The 17,737-nt window shown below is 42.7% G+C and overlaps 1 protein-coding gene across 7 annotated transcripts in view; it reads right to left on the reverse strand.

Annotated features, from left to right (window-relative positions):
• cobll1b (cordon-bleu WH2 repeat protein-like 1b) overlaps window positions 1-17,737 on the reverse strand; it is a 199,471-nt gene that overhangs the window by 73,328 nt on the left and 108,406 nt on the right. For 4 of the 7 annotated variants that reach the window (XM_072262036.1, XM_072262035.1, XM_072262034.1 and 1 more), the window contains one exon: window positions 13,279-13,387. The exons of the other annotated variants lie outside the window; for them this stretch is intronic. In XM_072262036.1, coding sequence (XP_072118137.1) covers window positions 13,279-13,387 — 109 coding nt within the window. The remainder of the gene's footprint in view (window positions 1-13,278; window positions 13,388-17,737) is intronic. 7 annotated transcript variants of the gene reach the window in all.

A 17,737-nucleotide genomic window follows, 5' to 3' on the forward strand; every position in this document is an offset into this window, starting at 1 on the left:
TCCTTCAGTGGGGAGTCTAGGACCAGAGGGCACAACCTCAAAATAGATGGATGTCCATTTAGAACAGAGATGGGAATTTGAGAGGAATTTCTTTAGCCAAAGAGTGGAGAATCTGTGAAATTCACTGCCTAAGTCAGCTGTGGAGGCCAGGTCACTTAGGGCAGAGGTTGATAGGTTCTTGGTTAGTCAGGGCTTGAAAGGTTATGGGGAGAAGGCAGGAAAATGGGGTTGAGAGGGAAATGGACCGGCCATGATGAAAAGACGGAGTCCGGATGACCTAATTCTGCTCCAATGTCTTATGGTTAAGAAGGGAGGGGATGACGAACAAGCCCAAGTATTCAATTTCACATTCCTAGCCAAAGTTCTGACAGTGCATAATTAGGAGAGAAGTACAGGTGGTGTCACTTCAGCTGCCAATATTTCCAGCTGGGCACAGGGAAGGGGTAATATTGTTAATAACACAATAGACATCAAAGTCACATGTAAATTCTACTTTAAAGAATGCAAATTGGTGTGCAAGACAAAGAACTTGTTTTATTGGAGTCCAGCTATATCACCTACATTCATCATTAGTATGAATTCCCATCCAACCTGACACAGGGATTAGAGTAAATAGAACACAAAGTTTGGAGTCGATTCCAACTAACCACAAGGTGGCAGTTAAATTCTTTCACACATTTTTATCATCCCATACAACTTCCACTGGTTAGCGGCTTCTTGTTCAAGTGCAACACACACAAAATGCTGGGGGAACTCAGCAGGTCAGGCAGCATCTATAGAAATGAATCAAAAGTTGTGTTTCAGGCCAAGACTCATCATTAGGACTGGAAAGGAAGCGGTGGGGGGGGGGGGGGGGTTGGAAGCCAGAATAACAGGGTGGGGGGAGGGGAAGGCTATAGGTAAATCCAGGTGGGAGGATGAATTAAGAAGCTGGGAGGTGAAGGTGAAAAAGGCATAGGGCTGGCTAAGAAGGAATCTGATAGGAGAGGAGTGTGGACCATAGGAGAGAGAGGAGGAGGGGGGACACCAGGGGGAGGTGATAGGTAGGAGAGGAGAAGAGTAAGAGGCCAGAATGGAGAACAGAAGAAGAGGAAAGTTGGATGGAGCGGAGGTGCTCAACAACGCGGTTCTCCAGTTTACGTTGGGTCTCACCAATGTGGAGGAGGATACAGCAGACAGCGGCTAAAAATTGTTACAGTTCCTAACGGTAGAGCAAAAGCTTTGATTGGTTCATCATGGTTATGGACTCCAGAAGGTAAAGATGTTTGCAGGGTATCACTGCAGACCAGTCATCTGCTTAGCAACTAACCACAGGACTGCTAAGATGGCAGCCTGGCAGAGGAGCAACATCGTCCCAATGGAGCCACCTTTTCCAGGGCAGCATTAAGACATAGGAGCAAAATTAGGACACTCAGCCCATCAAGTCTGCTCTGCCATTCCATCATGGCTGATATATTATTCCTCTCAATAATCTCCCATCCCTGGCACTCTTGCTGTTTCCTGCAGTGAGTCCAGTCAGACTGGTGCCTCCACACTGAAATGCAGAGTCCAAAGCTGAGCTACTCGAGGACAGCCTCCAAGGCCATCTGCAATCTTCTCCACTGAAGTCTAACAACCATCCATTAGCCATGCCGTGATAAATAAATGGGCGCCACGGTAGCGCAGCGGTTCGTGTGATGCTATTACAGTTCGTGGCGTACTGGAGTTCAGAGTTCATTTCTTGCGCCACTCTGTAAGGAGTCCCTGTGGAACGCGTGCGTTTTCTCTGGGTGCCCCGGTTTCCTCCCACAGTCGAAAGACGTACCGAGTAGGTTCACTAGTCATTGTAAATGTCACATGATTAGGTTAGGGTTAATCGGAATTGTGAGGCCGCTGGAGCAGCGTGGCTCAAAGAGCCTACTCTGTGCTGTATCGCTAAATACATAAATATGACAGCAATGCATCAGGAGGACTAAGGTCAGATAAATAAATAAATATGACAGCAATGCGTTAGGAGGACTAAGGTCAGATAAATAAATAAATATGACAGCAATGCATTAGGAGGACTAAGGTCAGATAAATAAATAAATAGGACAGCAATGCATCAGGAGGACTATGGTCAGATAAATAAATAAATATTACAGACTAAGGTCAGATAAATGTCCAGAAGGAGCAGCACAAGGGAAATTAGTTTGACCATTTCCTACAATAAATATCAAATGTCATAATTTGACAGCTTATTTTCAATGCTTTAATTTTGTGCTTTAGTTTATTAAGCAGTGCTCCTAGGTCAGTAAGAAAAGGATAAGGCTAGAGAATGTCCAAATGCAAGTATAGCACTTCTTCGTTTTTGGAGAGAGTGTGGCAGGAAAGGTGATTATTTCAATTGATAAACACGAAAGGTTCAACAGATGCTGGAAATCCAAAGCAACACACGCGCACACACACACACACACACACACACAAAGTGCTGGAGGAACTCAGCTGGCCAGGCAGTATCTATGGAAATGAACAAACAGTCGACATTTAGGGCCAAGGCCCTTCCTCAAGACTAGAAAGGAAAGGGGGGAAGATGCTAGAATAAAAAGGTGGGGAAGGAGGACAGCTAGAAGGTGATAGGTGAGGCCAAGTGGGTAGGAAAGGTAAAGGGCTGGAGAGGAAGGAATCTGATAGGAGAGGAGAGTAGACCACAGGAGAAAGGGAACCCAGGGGGAGATGAGATAGGCAGGTAAGAAGACATTAGAGGTCAGAGTGGAGAACAGATGATGAGGGAAAACTTTTTTTTAAACCAGAAGGATAAATTGATATTCATGCCATCGGGTTGGAGACTACCCAGATAGAATTATAAGGTGTTGTTCCTCCGCCTGGAAGGTGGCCCATTCATAGCTCAAGAGGAAGCCATGGATCAACATGCTATATAAATATTGAATTATACACTACTTTACATTCTATGTAAAGTCACCTCCAGCCACAAGGGAAAGTAAACTCAGCTTCTCCATTCTCTCAGCTGACCTCACCTGGACTGCCCATATCTCTTATCAGGTGGGGAAGGCCCAACAGAGGCTCCACTTCCTAAGGAAGCTAAAGCACACTCTCCTCCCTCATCACCTGCTGATCAACTTCTATCAGACAACTATAGAGAGCCTCCTGACGTATTGCTGTGCAGTGTGGTTTGCCAGCTGCACAGAACAGAACAAGAAGGACTTGCTGCAGGTGGTGAGGGGAGCAGAGCGGGTTATTGGCACAACATTACCCTCCCTCAGAGACATTTACACTGGCAGACTTCAAAAGAAGGCTACTTGTATTTCAAAGGATCCCACTCATCCTGGACATCACCTGTTTTCCCCTCTACCTTCTGGGAAGAGGTAAGAGCACTAAAGATGAAAACAAAGAGAACAGCTTCTACCCACAAGCAGTGAAATGTATAACACCCCCTTCCCTTCTCCTGCCCCACTCCTAAGACGGCGGCAGCTGAATGCATCACACTTCCAGGAATGGCAGGTGTGCAATAGTCCTACCCCCCCCCCCCCCATCCATATATTATTAATTTTGGACAGCACTCCTGAGGTTTTAGAGTTTATTTTACATATATATTCTTTGTCATGCTACAAAACGTTGAGCTGCTAAACTGTGTTTCATTGCTCCACAAGAATGACAATAAAGATATTCTGTTCTATTCTATTCTATTCTATTCTCTCCTTGGAACTCAAGCCCTCTAGTCCTGGTAACATCCTTGTGAATCTTTCCTGCATCCTTTCCAGTTTAATCACATTTTTCTAGACCGTAAATAGACAACTGGAACGGTATACAATACTCCAGGTGTGATCTCACCAAGGTCCAGTGGAGATACAACAGGACATCCCAATTCCTGCATTCAGGGGTTCACTGATAAAGGCAAGTGTGTCTAATACCCTCTTCTCCACCCAGTCTAACAGCGTTGCCACTTTCAGGGAACTGCGTATGTCTATGCCTAGGCCTCCCCAAGTCAGACTGTATTTGACAAACAATGCTTGCGGATGCACCCCATTCCTGCAGAAGCCTTGAAGCTCTTTAATGTATGCCACACCTTGCAGAATTCTGCAATGTGAAAATGTAGAATCATAGCAATTTCTTTTAAAAAAATTGTAATCACCAGAACTTAACGTATTCAAGTAGATCATAAACAGAAGAAAGTCTACAAATGCTGGAAATCCAAAGCAACACACACAAAATGCTGGAAGAGAGCTGGCGTGAGTTCTGATGAAGAGTCTTGGCCTGAAACGTCGACTTCCATAGATGCTGCCTGACCTGCTGTGTCCCACCAGCATTTTATGTGTGTTGCTCTTCAAGTAGATGATTAGCATTTGCAGGTGGTACCCGTCTTGTCATTGCATGCAACTTTCAACCCAGGAAGAGCTGGCTGGAATACTTCAAGTGGAAGAATTGGTACAAATGTGCGTTATCCAGAGACATGCATGCCTTTGATGGGGGGGGGGGGTTACTCCACATGTAGTAACATCAGCTCAGTATGTACATTGGCCAAATACTCCACAGAAATGAGATCTCACAAGTGTTATTTAAAAGCCATAAAACATCTGTAGGACCCACAAAAAAATTAATAACATCAATTTCACATGCTGAAAACAGAAGATGCAATGACAAGTGCAATTTGACAGCAGATGTCTCCACATTGCTAAGGGATATACATACAGATATAAAAGTATTGTCAATAGCATTTTGTTTAAAACACACTTAAAATAAGTTTCATATATGAGGGTTGTAAGTACAGAACTGTGCAAAGGTCATAGGCACATATATGTCTGAGAATCTGGCACAGTATTCTATTGGTCAACATGGAGCAGACAGGTGAGTGTAAATCTGGCAGCAGGAAAGGATGTTGGGAATGGTGAGGGTGGAGTGCTGTGGGAGGGGTATGGGACAGGTGGCAGAGGAGTGCCGGGTGGGCAGGGGGGTGCTGACACAGATGCAGACATATCCAGTCCTGAGACACCAAGCAAGGTCACTTGATTCCAATTGGTTTATTCATCATTATATAATATCTCTCCAGTACTTCCCGCTCCCTCTCCTCTCCCAATCATGATTCCCCTCTCCTGCCTCCTTCCCACTTCCAGTCCACAACAGAGAAACACATATTATATATATACATATATACATACACACACACACACACACAAACACTAAGACTAAGACTTTTGCACAGTACTGTATATGATAAGCCAACAATCAGTAACATTCAAAACCATAACTAAGATGAAAAAATATTGTTCTCAGATCATTTATTTCATTTAACACCTTAAAAAACACTCAAAAATGAGCACCAATATGCACAAAATTTTCACAAGTATAGTCGAGTGAAAATAGACATTGCTCCTGACGAGTGTATTTATTCAACCAACACACATCAAAGTTGCTGGTGAACGCAGCAGGCCAGGCAGCATCTCTAGGAAGAGGTGCAGTCGACGTTTCAGGCCGAGACCCTTCGTCAGGACTAACTGAAGGAAGAGTTAGCAAGAGATTTGAAAGATGGAGGGGGAGGGAGAGATCCAAAATGATGGGAGAAGACAGGAGGGGGAGGTATGGAGCCAAGAGCTGGACAGGTGATTGGCAAAAGGGATACGAGAGGATCATGGGACAGGAGGTCCGGGAAGAAAGACAAGTGGGGGGGGACCCAGAGGATGGGCAAGGGGTATATTCAGAGGGACAGAGGGAGAAAAAGGAGAGTGAGAAAAAGAATGTGTATATAAAAATAAGTAACAGATGGGGTACGAGGGGGAGGTGAGGCATTAGCGGAAGTTAGAGAAGTCGATGTTCATGCCATCAGGTTGGAGGCTACCCAGACGGAATATATTGATTGAGATACAGTGCGGAATCAGACTTTTCGGCCCTTCGAGTCACACTGCCCAGCAATCCCGATTTAACCCTAGCCTAATCACGGCACAATTTGCAATGACCAATTAACCCTCCAACCGGTATGCCTTTGGACTCTGGGAAGAATAAACTCCTTACAGGCAGTGGTGGGAATTGAACCCCAGTCGCCTGTACTGTAAAGCGTTGTGCTAACCACCGTGCACTCTAGTTTGCATTGGCTAATACAATCTGATTTTCAAATGTACACTCTTGGGAGAGAGGGGCCGTATTGTGCAACAGAATTTCTAGTCTGCCTTTTGTATTCAAGTAACGATTATTTTATGACTTTCTGAAAAAAAATATATACACTTCTGCGTGTTGGGCCTGTGACTTCAATGATTCTCCAGCATGTGGCATTTGCAATGTAGGCATAAGGACAGTATTATTATTCATAAACATAACCATAACTGAACACTATTATATGCATGTTAATACAAAGACAGCTTTATGTATTCCTATACATACTGGGCATTGAAACTGCTATGAATACTGTGAGTTATACTAAGCAGCACGTGTAAGTGACTTAAACAGGACATTGGATTGCTCCTTTTTAAACGGGCATTGTTTAAAATTCCCTGAATGCAAATGGATACATGCAATGACACAATAATTCAACGGACAATAAGAACAGCTAATATTTAATGTTGTGAAGGTGACAAGTTCACATTTGATTCAGATTATTAAAGTCGCACTCAAAAATTTTAAGGGAGGAATTTCCAACATACTTTTTCTAAATTTACTGACTTTACCACTGGGGATATCTGTTATTTTTAGTAATATTACAATATTCTCATGGTCTCATCTATGGTTCACAAGTAAGATAAATGTATTTGTAAAGAGCTTTACTGTAGTAAAAATTATATTTCATATACTGATGTAAGGAGGTCACACAGCTGATATTATGTTTACTGGAGAGTTTTATCCCAGATTTATCTTCCATCCTTATTATTTTAAGAAAATAAATGTTGAGTCATAATCAGAGAATGCTGCAGCACAGAAATAGGTCCTTCGGTTCACTTAAGTCTAAGCCGAACTATTTTTCAGCCTAGTCCCATCGATCTGCACCTGGACCACAGCCGTCAATACTCCTCCCACCATGTATCTATCCAGACCTCAAATGTTGAAACCAAACCCACATTCACTACTTCAACTGGCAGTTTGTTCCACACTCAGTGAAGTTCCTTTTAAACATTTCACCTTTCACCCTTAACCCATGACATCCAGTTGTAGTCTCACCCAACCTTAGTGAATGAAACCTAATTGCATTTACCCTATCATTTTGTATACTTCTATCAAATCTCCCCTCATTCTCCCATAGAGTCCTAACCTATTCAACTTTTCCCTATAACTCAGGTCCTCAAGTCTTCTTGCTTTTAGATTAGATTAGATTCAACTTTATTGTCATTGTGCCGAGTACTGATACAAAGCCAATGAAATGCAGTTAGCATCTGACCAGAAATGCAAAGAATAGTGTTATTTACAAAATAACTGTGAATAAAAAGTAAGTGCTACAGCACCCAAATATAAAAGTACTGAGACAGTACAATATGGGTGCAAGACTGCTTAGCGCTGTAATGTGAGGTTCAGGAGGGTCACAGCCTCAGGGAAGAAGCTCTTCCTGTGCCTGCTGGTACAGGAGCGGAGGCTCCTGTAGAACCTACCAGATGGGAGGAGAGGTTAGGGTGAGATGCATCCTTGATAATGCTTTTCGCCCTGCTCAGGCAGCGTTTATGGTAGATGTTCTCAACGGTGGGCAATTGGGTGCTGATAATCCGCTGGGCAGTTTTCACCATACGCCGGAGTACTTTGCGGTCTGATACGGGACAATTGCCATACCACACTGAGATGCAGTTGGTGAGTATGCTCTCAATGATACAGCAGTAAAAGTCTGCCAGTATCCTGGGACAGAGGTGAGCTTTCTTGATGCTCCGCAGGAAATAAAGGCATTGTTGCTCCTTTCTGATCAGAATGGAGGAGTTCAGGGACCAGGTGAGATCCTCGGAAATGTGGACACCAAGGAATTTGAAGCTTGATACACGCTCCACTACAGCTCCGTTGATGTAGATGGAGACGTGAGTGTAGCTCCTAGCATGTATGAAGTCCACAATGATCTCCTTGGTCTTCTGGGTGTTAAGGGACAGGTTGCTGTCAGCACACCACGCAGCCAGGTGCTGGACCTCGTCCCTGTAGGCCGTCTCGTCATCCCCTCTGATCAGGCCAACCACCTTGGTGTCGTCTGCGAACTTGATTATGGAGTTAGAACCATGTACAGGAACGTAGTCATAGGTGAAATGGGAGTAGACAGATAGATAGATAGATATACTTTATTGATCCTGAGGGAAATCGGGTTTCGTTACAGCCGCACCAACCAAGAATAGAGCATAAATATAGCAATACAAAAACCACAAACAATCAAACAACAAAATGCAAACTATGCCAGATGGAAATAAGTCCAGGACCAGCCTATTGGCTCAGGGTGTCTGACCCTCCAGGGGAGGAGCTGCAAAGTTCGATGGCCACAGGCAGGAACAACCTCCCGTGACTCCTCCTGTTGTATCTCGGTGGAATATGGCCGGAGTCCAACAGCAAAAAGTTCAATATCCGGCCTACAAACACGTTCCTCGATCGTAATATGACCCGGATTGCACCATCCGTTGTTAACCAGAACAGTAAGCACCCAACTCCTTTACACATACTGCTCTCAGTACAGTAGACAGCTCAGCACACAGCCTTGAGGCACACCTGTGTTCAGGGTGAGAGCGGAGGAGGAGAGGTTGTCTGACTTAACTGATTGGGATCTGTTAGTCAGAAAGCCCAAGGTCCAATTGCAGAGGGATGAGCTAATACCAAGCTGGCAAAGTTTGGCGATCAGGTTGGAGGGAATCACAGTACTGAATGCCGAACTCAAGTCAATGAACAGCATTCTGACGTAAGAGTTGGGGCTGTCCAAGTGGGTCAGGGCAGAGTGAAGTGCCATGGAGATGGCGTCCTCTATTGACCTGTTGGTGCGATAGGCAAATTGATAGGCAAATTTACCCTATCTACCAGAAAGGGTAAGATGAGGGAACACGAAGAAATCCTCATGGAGGGATCAGAAGTGGACAGAGTGAGCAATTTCAAGTTCCTGGGCGTCAGTATTGCTGAGATTCTAACCTAATCCCAACATGTAGCTATTAAAGCGAAACAGCAGCTATACCTCATTAGGAGTTTGAAGAGATTCGGTTTGTAACCCAAAACACTTGAAAACTTCTATAGACGTAGCGTGGAGAGCATTCTGACAGGCTCCATCACTGTCTAGTATGGGGGTGGGGGTGGATAGGGGCTACTGCACAGGATTGAAAGAAGCTACAGAAAGTTATAAAATTAGTCAGCTCCATCTTGGGTACTAGCCTCCATAGTATCTAAGACACCTTCAAGGAGCGCTGCCTCAAAAAGGTGGTTTCCATTGTTAAGGAACCCCATCACCCAGGACATACCCTCTTCCAATTGATACCGACAGGTAGGAGATACAGAAGGCTGAAGGCACACACTCAGCGACTAAGGAGCAGACTCTTCCCTCTGCCATCAGATTCCTAAATGGACATTGAACCCATAAACACTTCTTTTGTATTTTTGTTTTTGCACTATTTTTAACTATTTAATATACATAATACTTACCATAATTCATTTATTTTTTTCTATATTTATCATGTATTGCAACGTGCTGCTGCTGCTAACACATTTTGTATACCACCAGCAAAGCTCGTCTGTCTCCCTCCCTCCCCATATAGAGCACAACTTGAGACATATTATTGAGAAGGCAATAGAGTTTAGAAAATAATTAATAGCTTTTTTCACTTTGAATCTTTTATGCAATATAATCTGACCTATACAATTCAGATATTCAAAACCAGTGACAGACCAATAAAATGTGATAATAATGTTGAAATATCAGATTAATATCTGTCAATTCAATTGTCAAATAACTAAATAATTGTTGAAGTCTGGCTATAAAGTTGCTTCAGCCCATTATAGACAGATTTTTGTGTGTATTGAATTTAAGCAGATGAATTAACTTAGGTGTCACACAGAAATTTTGCATTTGCATGTCTGAACATTTCTGAAAGTACACTTTATACCTGTCCTGCTGGATACACAAGTATTTATTAGCTCATTGTTTTTTGAAAATACAATAGCACACTACTCACCACACCCCTTTCCCTGAAAAAGGAGAAAACAAAAGCCTGATTGAGGATGCCAAATACCCAAACAATGCAACTCCCAAATCTGTCCTACCAACAAATCTCTCTGTCTTGGCACCAGTTCAACTAAGTAGCAAGAATAGAACCTTACTCACAATCAGTACTAACGAAGAAACAGACATTTCCTGGATTTCTGCAATCATAATTTGAGGTTTTCCCCTCTGACTTCCACCTCTACCCGAAGCAACTGCCATTCAAGGGGCCGAGCAACCCGCACAACCACAATTTCATTCCCCACCCCCACCCAGGCCTGGGATTATCTGACCTCCATGAGAGATGATTGTATTAGTCAGTACTGCAATATTAAAAAAGGGAGTAGATCATTTTTGACCTTTGATGTATTTTGTGCATTAAGGAACCACATGGTTTTCTGCTTCTCTCCCGATTGCACTGGGCACAGGATAAGACTCGATCTTATCAATGGGAGGGCAGTCTCGATGTACACATGGCCACCTTGTACTTCAATTTCTCACAATTTATTCATGTTCTTCTAAGCTTTGGGGATCAGCTTCCTAATCAAACCAATCCCAGCGTACGTGCAATTGCCTTTATGTGAAAGCAGCATCCTTGTTGGATTTACAATGAAGGGGGTAACATATGAGGAGCATTTGGCAGCTTTAGGCCTGTACTCACTGGAATTTAGAAGAATGCAGGGGGGGGGATCTCATTGAAGCCTACCAAATGTTGAAAGGACTAGACAAGGTGGATGTGGAGAAAATGTTTCCTCTGGTGGGGGTATCCAAAACTAGAGGGTATAGCCTCAAAATTGAGGGGCAACCCTTTAGAACAGAGGTAAGGAAGATTTCTTTTTAGCCAGAGAGTAGTAAATCTGTGGAATGCTCTGTCACAGACTGTGGGGGAAGGCCAAGGCCGTGCGTATATTTAAGGTGGAAGTTGATAGTTTCCTGATCTGTCAGGGCATCAAAGAATATGGCGAGAAGGCAGGAATATGGGGTTGAGTGGGGGCCAGGATCAGCCATGATGGAATGGTGGAACAGACTTGATGGGCTGAATGGCCTAATTCTGCTCCTACATCTTATGGTTTTATGACAATTTTTACCTGGTAAAAACTTGATATGCCCTAAGCTAAAGGCATTTTCACTGAGAATGTACTGAAAGCAACAGTACCATGCAACTAGCATCGCTTAATAGCACGAAATTTTTTCTCATAACCACTGCTGTCCAATCAAATAAATGCAGACACTGTCCCTAAGCCGGGTCTCACCTATGGAAATCTATTCAAATAGATTCTACAGTAAAAGTCGTGGGTTTCTTCCGCAACTCCCTCCCCTGCCAGTAGACTGCGAGAATGGCCAAATGTCAAGGGCGTAGTTTGGAAAATGACAGCCAGCCAGTTCCAAAGTTTCACGTTTACACCATTTTACACAGAGAGCCTGAACTTCCTGACACCTGTGAGAAAATAGCAAGATAAAAAGATTGATAAAGAAAGAAAGAAAGAAAATAGCAAGAGCCATGCACAGAAATATTGGTACTCCCACAAAACCTGGATGAATTATTTAAAATGGTAGTGCAGTGCCAGAGGCAGGGTTGGAGGGGATGATTTGAGCCGAAAGAAGGGGGTGTGGAGGCTTTGCTGGCTGCTCGCTCCGCAGAACCTACTCTCCCCTTGGCATTATGGAGGCTGCAAAGAAAAGAGCCTTCAGCACCGTTAGAGGCTGCTGCACATCAAAGTTGCTGCTGAACTCAGCAGCCCAGACAGCTGGCCTGCTGCGTTTACCAGCAACTTTGATGTGCGTTGCTTAAACTTCCAGCGTTTGCAGAATTCCTCGTGTTTGCGTTAGAGGCTGCTGAGTGCTTTATGCAGCAAAACAATATACACAGGACATAGAGTCACTAAAAAATTCTGCACAGAAACAGGCCCTTCAGCCCATCTACTGCGAAACCACCTGAACAGCCTACTCCCATTGACCTGCACTGGACCACAGCCCTCCACACCCCTACCATAAACGTACCTATCCAAACTTCTCTTAACGTTGAAATAGAAATCGCATTCACCACTTGTGCTGGCAGCTCATTCCACACTCCCATGACCCAATGAGTGAAGAAGTTTCCCTTCATGTTCCCCTTAAACATTTCACCTTTCACCCTTAACCGATGATCTCCAGTTGAAGTTTCACCAATAACAGAGGGAAAAAAGCCTGCTTGCATTTACCCCATCTATACCCCTCATTATTTTGTAAACATCTACCAAATCTCCCCCCAATCTTCTACGTTCCAGGATATAAAGTTCTAACCTATTGACCCTTTCCTTATAACTCAATAAACTAAATAAGCTGTGTCATAAACTAAAATTACCAATGACCATTCATTTTATAGAACTTTGAGGAATATAAAATGTTCTGAAACATTGTTCATATTTTGCAATGCAATCAATGAACCTACTTGTTAAAAACAGGCCAATTGACACCAGAGTGACAAATACAGTGGGCTGTATTGACTTGCATACATTGAGCAATAAGTGGATCACCAGCTTTTGTTCCAAGTTCAGACATGTTCTGAGGTGGGAACATTGAACAGCTCATGCAATCATTCCTGATCAAGTAAATTTAAATCAAAATTATTAAGTACCTCTCTTCCAAAGAAAATATAATAACTGAATTACAATTCTTGAGTACATTGCACTACAATCTAAGAACTGCTGGTTCCTCTCGGAAAGAAAAAGATTAACTTTCACAGAATCAGGTTTAATATCATTAGCATATGTCGTGAAATTTGTTAATGTTGCAGCAGCAGTACAATAAAATACTTAATAATAGAGAAAAGGAAAACTGAATTACAGCGTGTATATATATATATATACACACACACCCTTATTGTAATTCATAGTTTGCTTTTTTGTATTATCATGTATATATGTATAGTCCCTGATGGTAGCAATGAGAAGAGGGCATGTCCTGGGTGATAGGGGTCCTTCATGATGGACGCCGCCTTTTTGAGACATCGCTCCTCGAATGTCTCTGGGATACCACAGAGGCTACTGCTCATGAATTTTACAACTCTCTGCAGCTTACTTCAATCCTGTGCCCCCCTCCCACCCCATACCAAATGGAGTTACAGTCAGTTACAATGCTCTCTATGGTATCAAAAACACTTTGGGTATAAACAAGAACCACCCTTTTCTGTTCCTTACCTGAGTGCCATTGTCCTCGTATCACTTGCTTCCCAAAATATCCAAAAGTCACTGTTTCTAATGAACTGAATGATGCAGCCTCCACAGCATGCAAAAGAATCAGCAGCCTCTGAATGAAGAAATACTTCGTCACCTCAGTTCTAAACAGCCTACTTCATATTTTGACATTACGCCCCCTGATTCTAGTTAAAATATCCTCCCTTTATCTAGCCTGTCTTTTAAAAAATCTGAGTTTTATTCCATGATTTCTATCAAGGATGATTCACTGGTATAGTTAGCGTCATGTACTTGTGAATAGTTAAATAGTTTAATATTTAGTAGTAACCAAGCAAGTATTTTAGACTAAAGTTCACTTGGATCAACGCAATTGAAAAGGCTTCAAAGGAGATTCATGAAAATGGTTCCAGTATTGAAAGGCTTGTCATATGAGGAGCATTTGACGGTTCCTATACTCAATGAAATTCTGAAGAATGAAGAGTGACCTCATTGAACCCCATCAAAAGTTGAAAAGCCTCAAGTCAGCAGATGTGGAGAGGATGCTTCCTATGGTGGGGGAGTCTCAGAATAGAGGGATATCCACTTAGAACAGAGATCACAAGGAATTTCTTTAGCCAGAGAGTGGTGAATCTGGAAATTCCTTGCCACAGGTGGTTAGGGAGGCCCAAATCTCTGCCTTGGTATATTTAAGGCAGAGATTGATAGATTCTTGATTAGTCATGGCATGAAGGAATATGGGGAGAAGGCCAGAGATTGGCCAAGTGGGAAAATGGATCAGCCGCCATGAAATAGCGAGGCAAATTCTGGTCTTATTTCAAATGTAATTATCTTTTACAAAAACACATATGAACATACAAAGTCAACTTAACCAAGCAACTGGTTCATCAAAGCTCCTGGTACAGCTGCTAAAACTAGTAGCTACTTGTCAAACCTCACAGGCACATGAAAATAGAATACAAATCTGATACAGATGTTAAACAACATCCATGCACTGCACAAGGAGGATATATCATTAATGATGTGTGTCATAATCACTTGAGAAAAGAGCAACCTTAAAATGAAACTGAACAAAAATACCTTCATCGTCCAGGGTATATGAATTTAATTTAGTAAGATTTATTTTGATTAGCACCAACACATAATACTGCTTGTGAAACCTGCAATAGTTTTTGTTCTTCAAGCTATGTTTGTGTTGCCAAACAGGGCTCACATATGCCGGGAATGATTACAATTTAAAATGACAGAAGCCTGGACATTCTTCAAGCTCCATGTTTTTGTGTATTATTTGTTCGCTTTTTGCTGTTTGTCCGACATGTAGGGGTTTCCTTTAAACTGGTTCAATGGTAAACATAAGAAAGTCCGCAGATGCTGGAAATCTAAAGCAACCCACACAAAACGCTGGAGGAACTCAACAGGTCAGGCGGCTTCTATAGAAATGAATAAACAGTTGACGTGCAGAGCCGAGACCCATCTTCAGGACTATGGTGTTTCTTTGCTTTGTTTTTGCCTGCAAGAGGATGAATCTCAAGGTTCTACAAACGGTATATTGTATGCATACTTAGATAATAAAATTATTTATTTATTGAGATACAGTGTGGAATAGGATCTTCTGGCCCTTCGAGCCACGCTATGCAGCAATCCCCTGATTTAATCCTTGCTGAATCATTGGACAATTTACAATGACTAATTAACCTACCAAACTGTACCTCTTTGCACACAAGAAGCGGGAGAGGGGAGCAGCCCCCCCGCCCAGGGCACAGATAGACCAGATCATAGTTGATCCAATCTCAGCCTCAACACCACTTTCCCCACATACCCTCTACTCTCTTGCAATATAAATGTCTGTCAGTCTTTGCTGCAAGTATATTCCATGTCTCCTTATTTGTTTATTTCTTGAGACACAGTGTGGAATAGGCCCTTCTGACCCTTCCAGCCTCACTGCCCAGAAACCTCTGATTCAACCCTGGCCAAATCACAGGACAATTAACAACTGCCTAACTTGTGTGTATTTAGACTACAGCTAACTCTCTGTAGTAAGCAAATGTGAAAGGCCTTCTACAGGAGCACCACTGAGAGCATCCTGACTGGCTGTATCACTGCCTGGTATGGGAACTGCACCAACCTTGATCACTGGGACTGCAGAGAGTGGTGTGGGTGGCCCAGTGCATCTCTCCATTGAGGATATTTACAGCAACAAGTGCATAAGGAATGCCCAGAAGATCACTGGGAACACCAGTCACCCCAACTATAAGTGTTTCAGCTGCTTCCGACTGGCAAATGGTACCACAGCACTGAAGCCAGGACCAACAGGCTACGGGACAGCTTCTTTCTACAAGCCATTAGACTAATCAATTCACATGTCTGTAAATTGTCATAACGCAAAGATTTTTACTCCCTCACATTGTGGGACCAAAGTACGATTTAAGTAAATAAATAAAATATACTATAAATATTCAAAGTCAAAAGAAATTTATTATCGAAGTACATAGATGTCACCAGATGTCACCTTGAGATTCATTTTCTTGCAGGCATTTACAGGAAAATAAAGAAATACAATAACATTTATGAAAAATGATACATCGTCAAAGACAGGCAATCAACCAACATGCAAAAGACAAATCATGCAAATAATAAAAAAGTAAATAAATAATACTGAGAAAATGAGTTGTGAGGTCCTTGAAAGTGATTCAATAGGCCATGACTCACTTTTGTTATATTTATGTGTGTCTATTTGTGTGACGGGGTCCTAAATTACCCCTATGAACTGTGCTTTTGGGGGGGGGGGGGGGGGGAGAAAGAGAAAGAGAAAGAGAGAGAGAGAGAGAGAGAGAGAGAGAGAGAGAGAGAGAGAGAGAGAGAGAGAGAGAGAGAGAGAGAGAGAGAGAGAGAGAGAGAGAGAGAGAGAGAGAGAGAGAGAGAGAGAGAGAGAGAGAGAGAGAGAGAGAGAGAGAGAGAGAGAGAGAGAGACACACACACACACACACACTAACTGTTGGACTGTCACTTTAAGGCACGAGAAAGAGCTGGCTAACTTTTGGATTTCTGCTGCGATGGAGACAGCACCGAGCAGCTCGTAAGTTGCTACGGTGACCAAAGGCGGCGTTATTTGATGGACACTCGATGTTATGATTTTCCGGCAGCGGGTTGATACTTCCCAAGGACATGTGCCTGCTTGTACATTTCTTACATAGAGAGAGGAAGGAGGAGTTATTTGAATGACAGCTGGTGTCCAGTACGGTGAGATAAATAGGAGGTCAGATGGTACAGACCTCAGACACATGTTTTGGAAACTGGATGAGCTTTGTTGTGCCCGCAGAAAAAGTGGGTTTTTGGAGGATCGGTCGGGCAGATCGATCAGTGGCTCTTGCAGTGAAAAGAAAAGGCAGTGACCGGTGGGGAGTTGTCCATGTGTCCACCCTTGCCTGGGTGATAGCTCCACCACAGAAAAACGATCCCCTTTGTTGTGGTCACAGTCGGCAACTTTTAAAGGATTTCAGAGGACAACAAGAAGATCAATGGCATCAGCTCACCTGAAGACTCAAATCTCTCCCCCTCTCTCTCTCTATCACTACTCAACTCAATACCACGAACTGAACTGAACTTTACTCATCATCGTAAGACTGTATCTTTTTACTCCTAGACTTGAAGAAGCTTGGTTTTTCATATATATTTCCACACTTACTGATATACTTACTTTTATATAATCATTGCTAACTTGTTTGATTTAACTACAGTTATATTACTGTATTGCATAGTTACTAATAAATATTATTAGTTAATAGCAATACTGGACTCTAAAGTGTTTTCCATTTCTGCTGGTTCTTTATTCCTGTCACGGGATACGTGACAACTGTTATATCATTAAAAATCCAGCAAATTAAACAAAGTGTTGATTCTGCTTTGCAAACATGATTTTCTGAAGGTTTCATTCAGTGGTGGGGCTCCCTTGGCACCATGCAAACTAATTAGATTGTCATTGCCACAGGTTTGGGTGAGTGAGTTGCGGCATGCGACGTCGACGCGGGAAGCGCGGCAACACTTATGGGCTACTCAGCACAAACTTCACTGACACAAACTTCGCATGCCACTGTATGTTTTGATGTTCATCTGACAAGTAAAGTTAACCTTAATCTTTGGGTGACAAAATTTACGTGAAAAGCACTTTTGATCTTTATGGTTGCTCCACACAACCTAGAGTCTAACACAAGTTAGAGTGAACACTGCAGATCAAATAGATTCCAGGTTAAGTCCCGCTAAGATCCAATTCAGCCAATTTTGATTAAGGCAGTTGTAGGAGTGTTTAAAATACAGAATTCCTGACTAAACAATTGTCACTCATGCTACCAGTTACCCTGATTCTGGGAAAATGCTCACAAAATGAGATAAACCAAAAGTACATTTTGTTGCGATGCTTCCCATAGTCCAATTGCTATCTGATAATCACATCAATAAAAATGCCGGT

This window comes from Mobula birostris, chromosome 6 (assembly GCF_030028105.1).
Source record: "Mobula birostris isolate sMobBir1 chromosome 6, sMobBir1.hap1, whole genome shotgun sequence".
Classification (NCBI taxonomy): Eukaryota; Metazoa; Chordata; class Chondrichthyes; order Myliobatiformes; family Myliobatidae; genus Mobula; species Mobula birostris.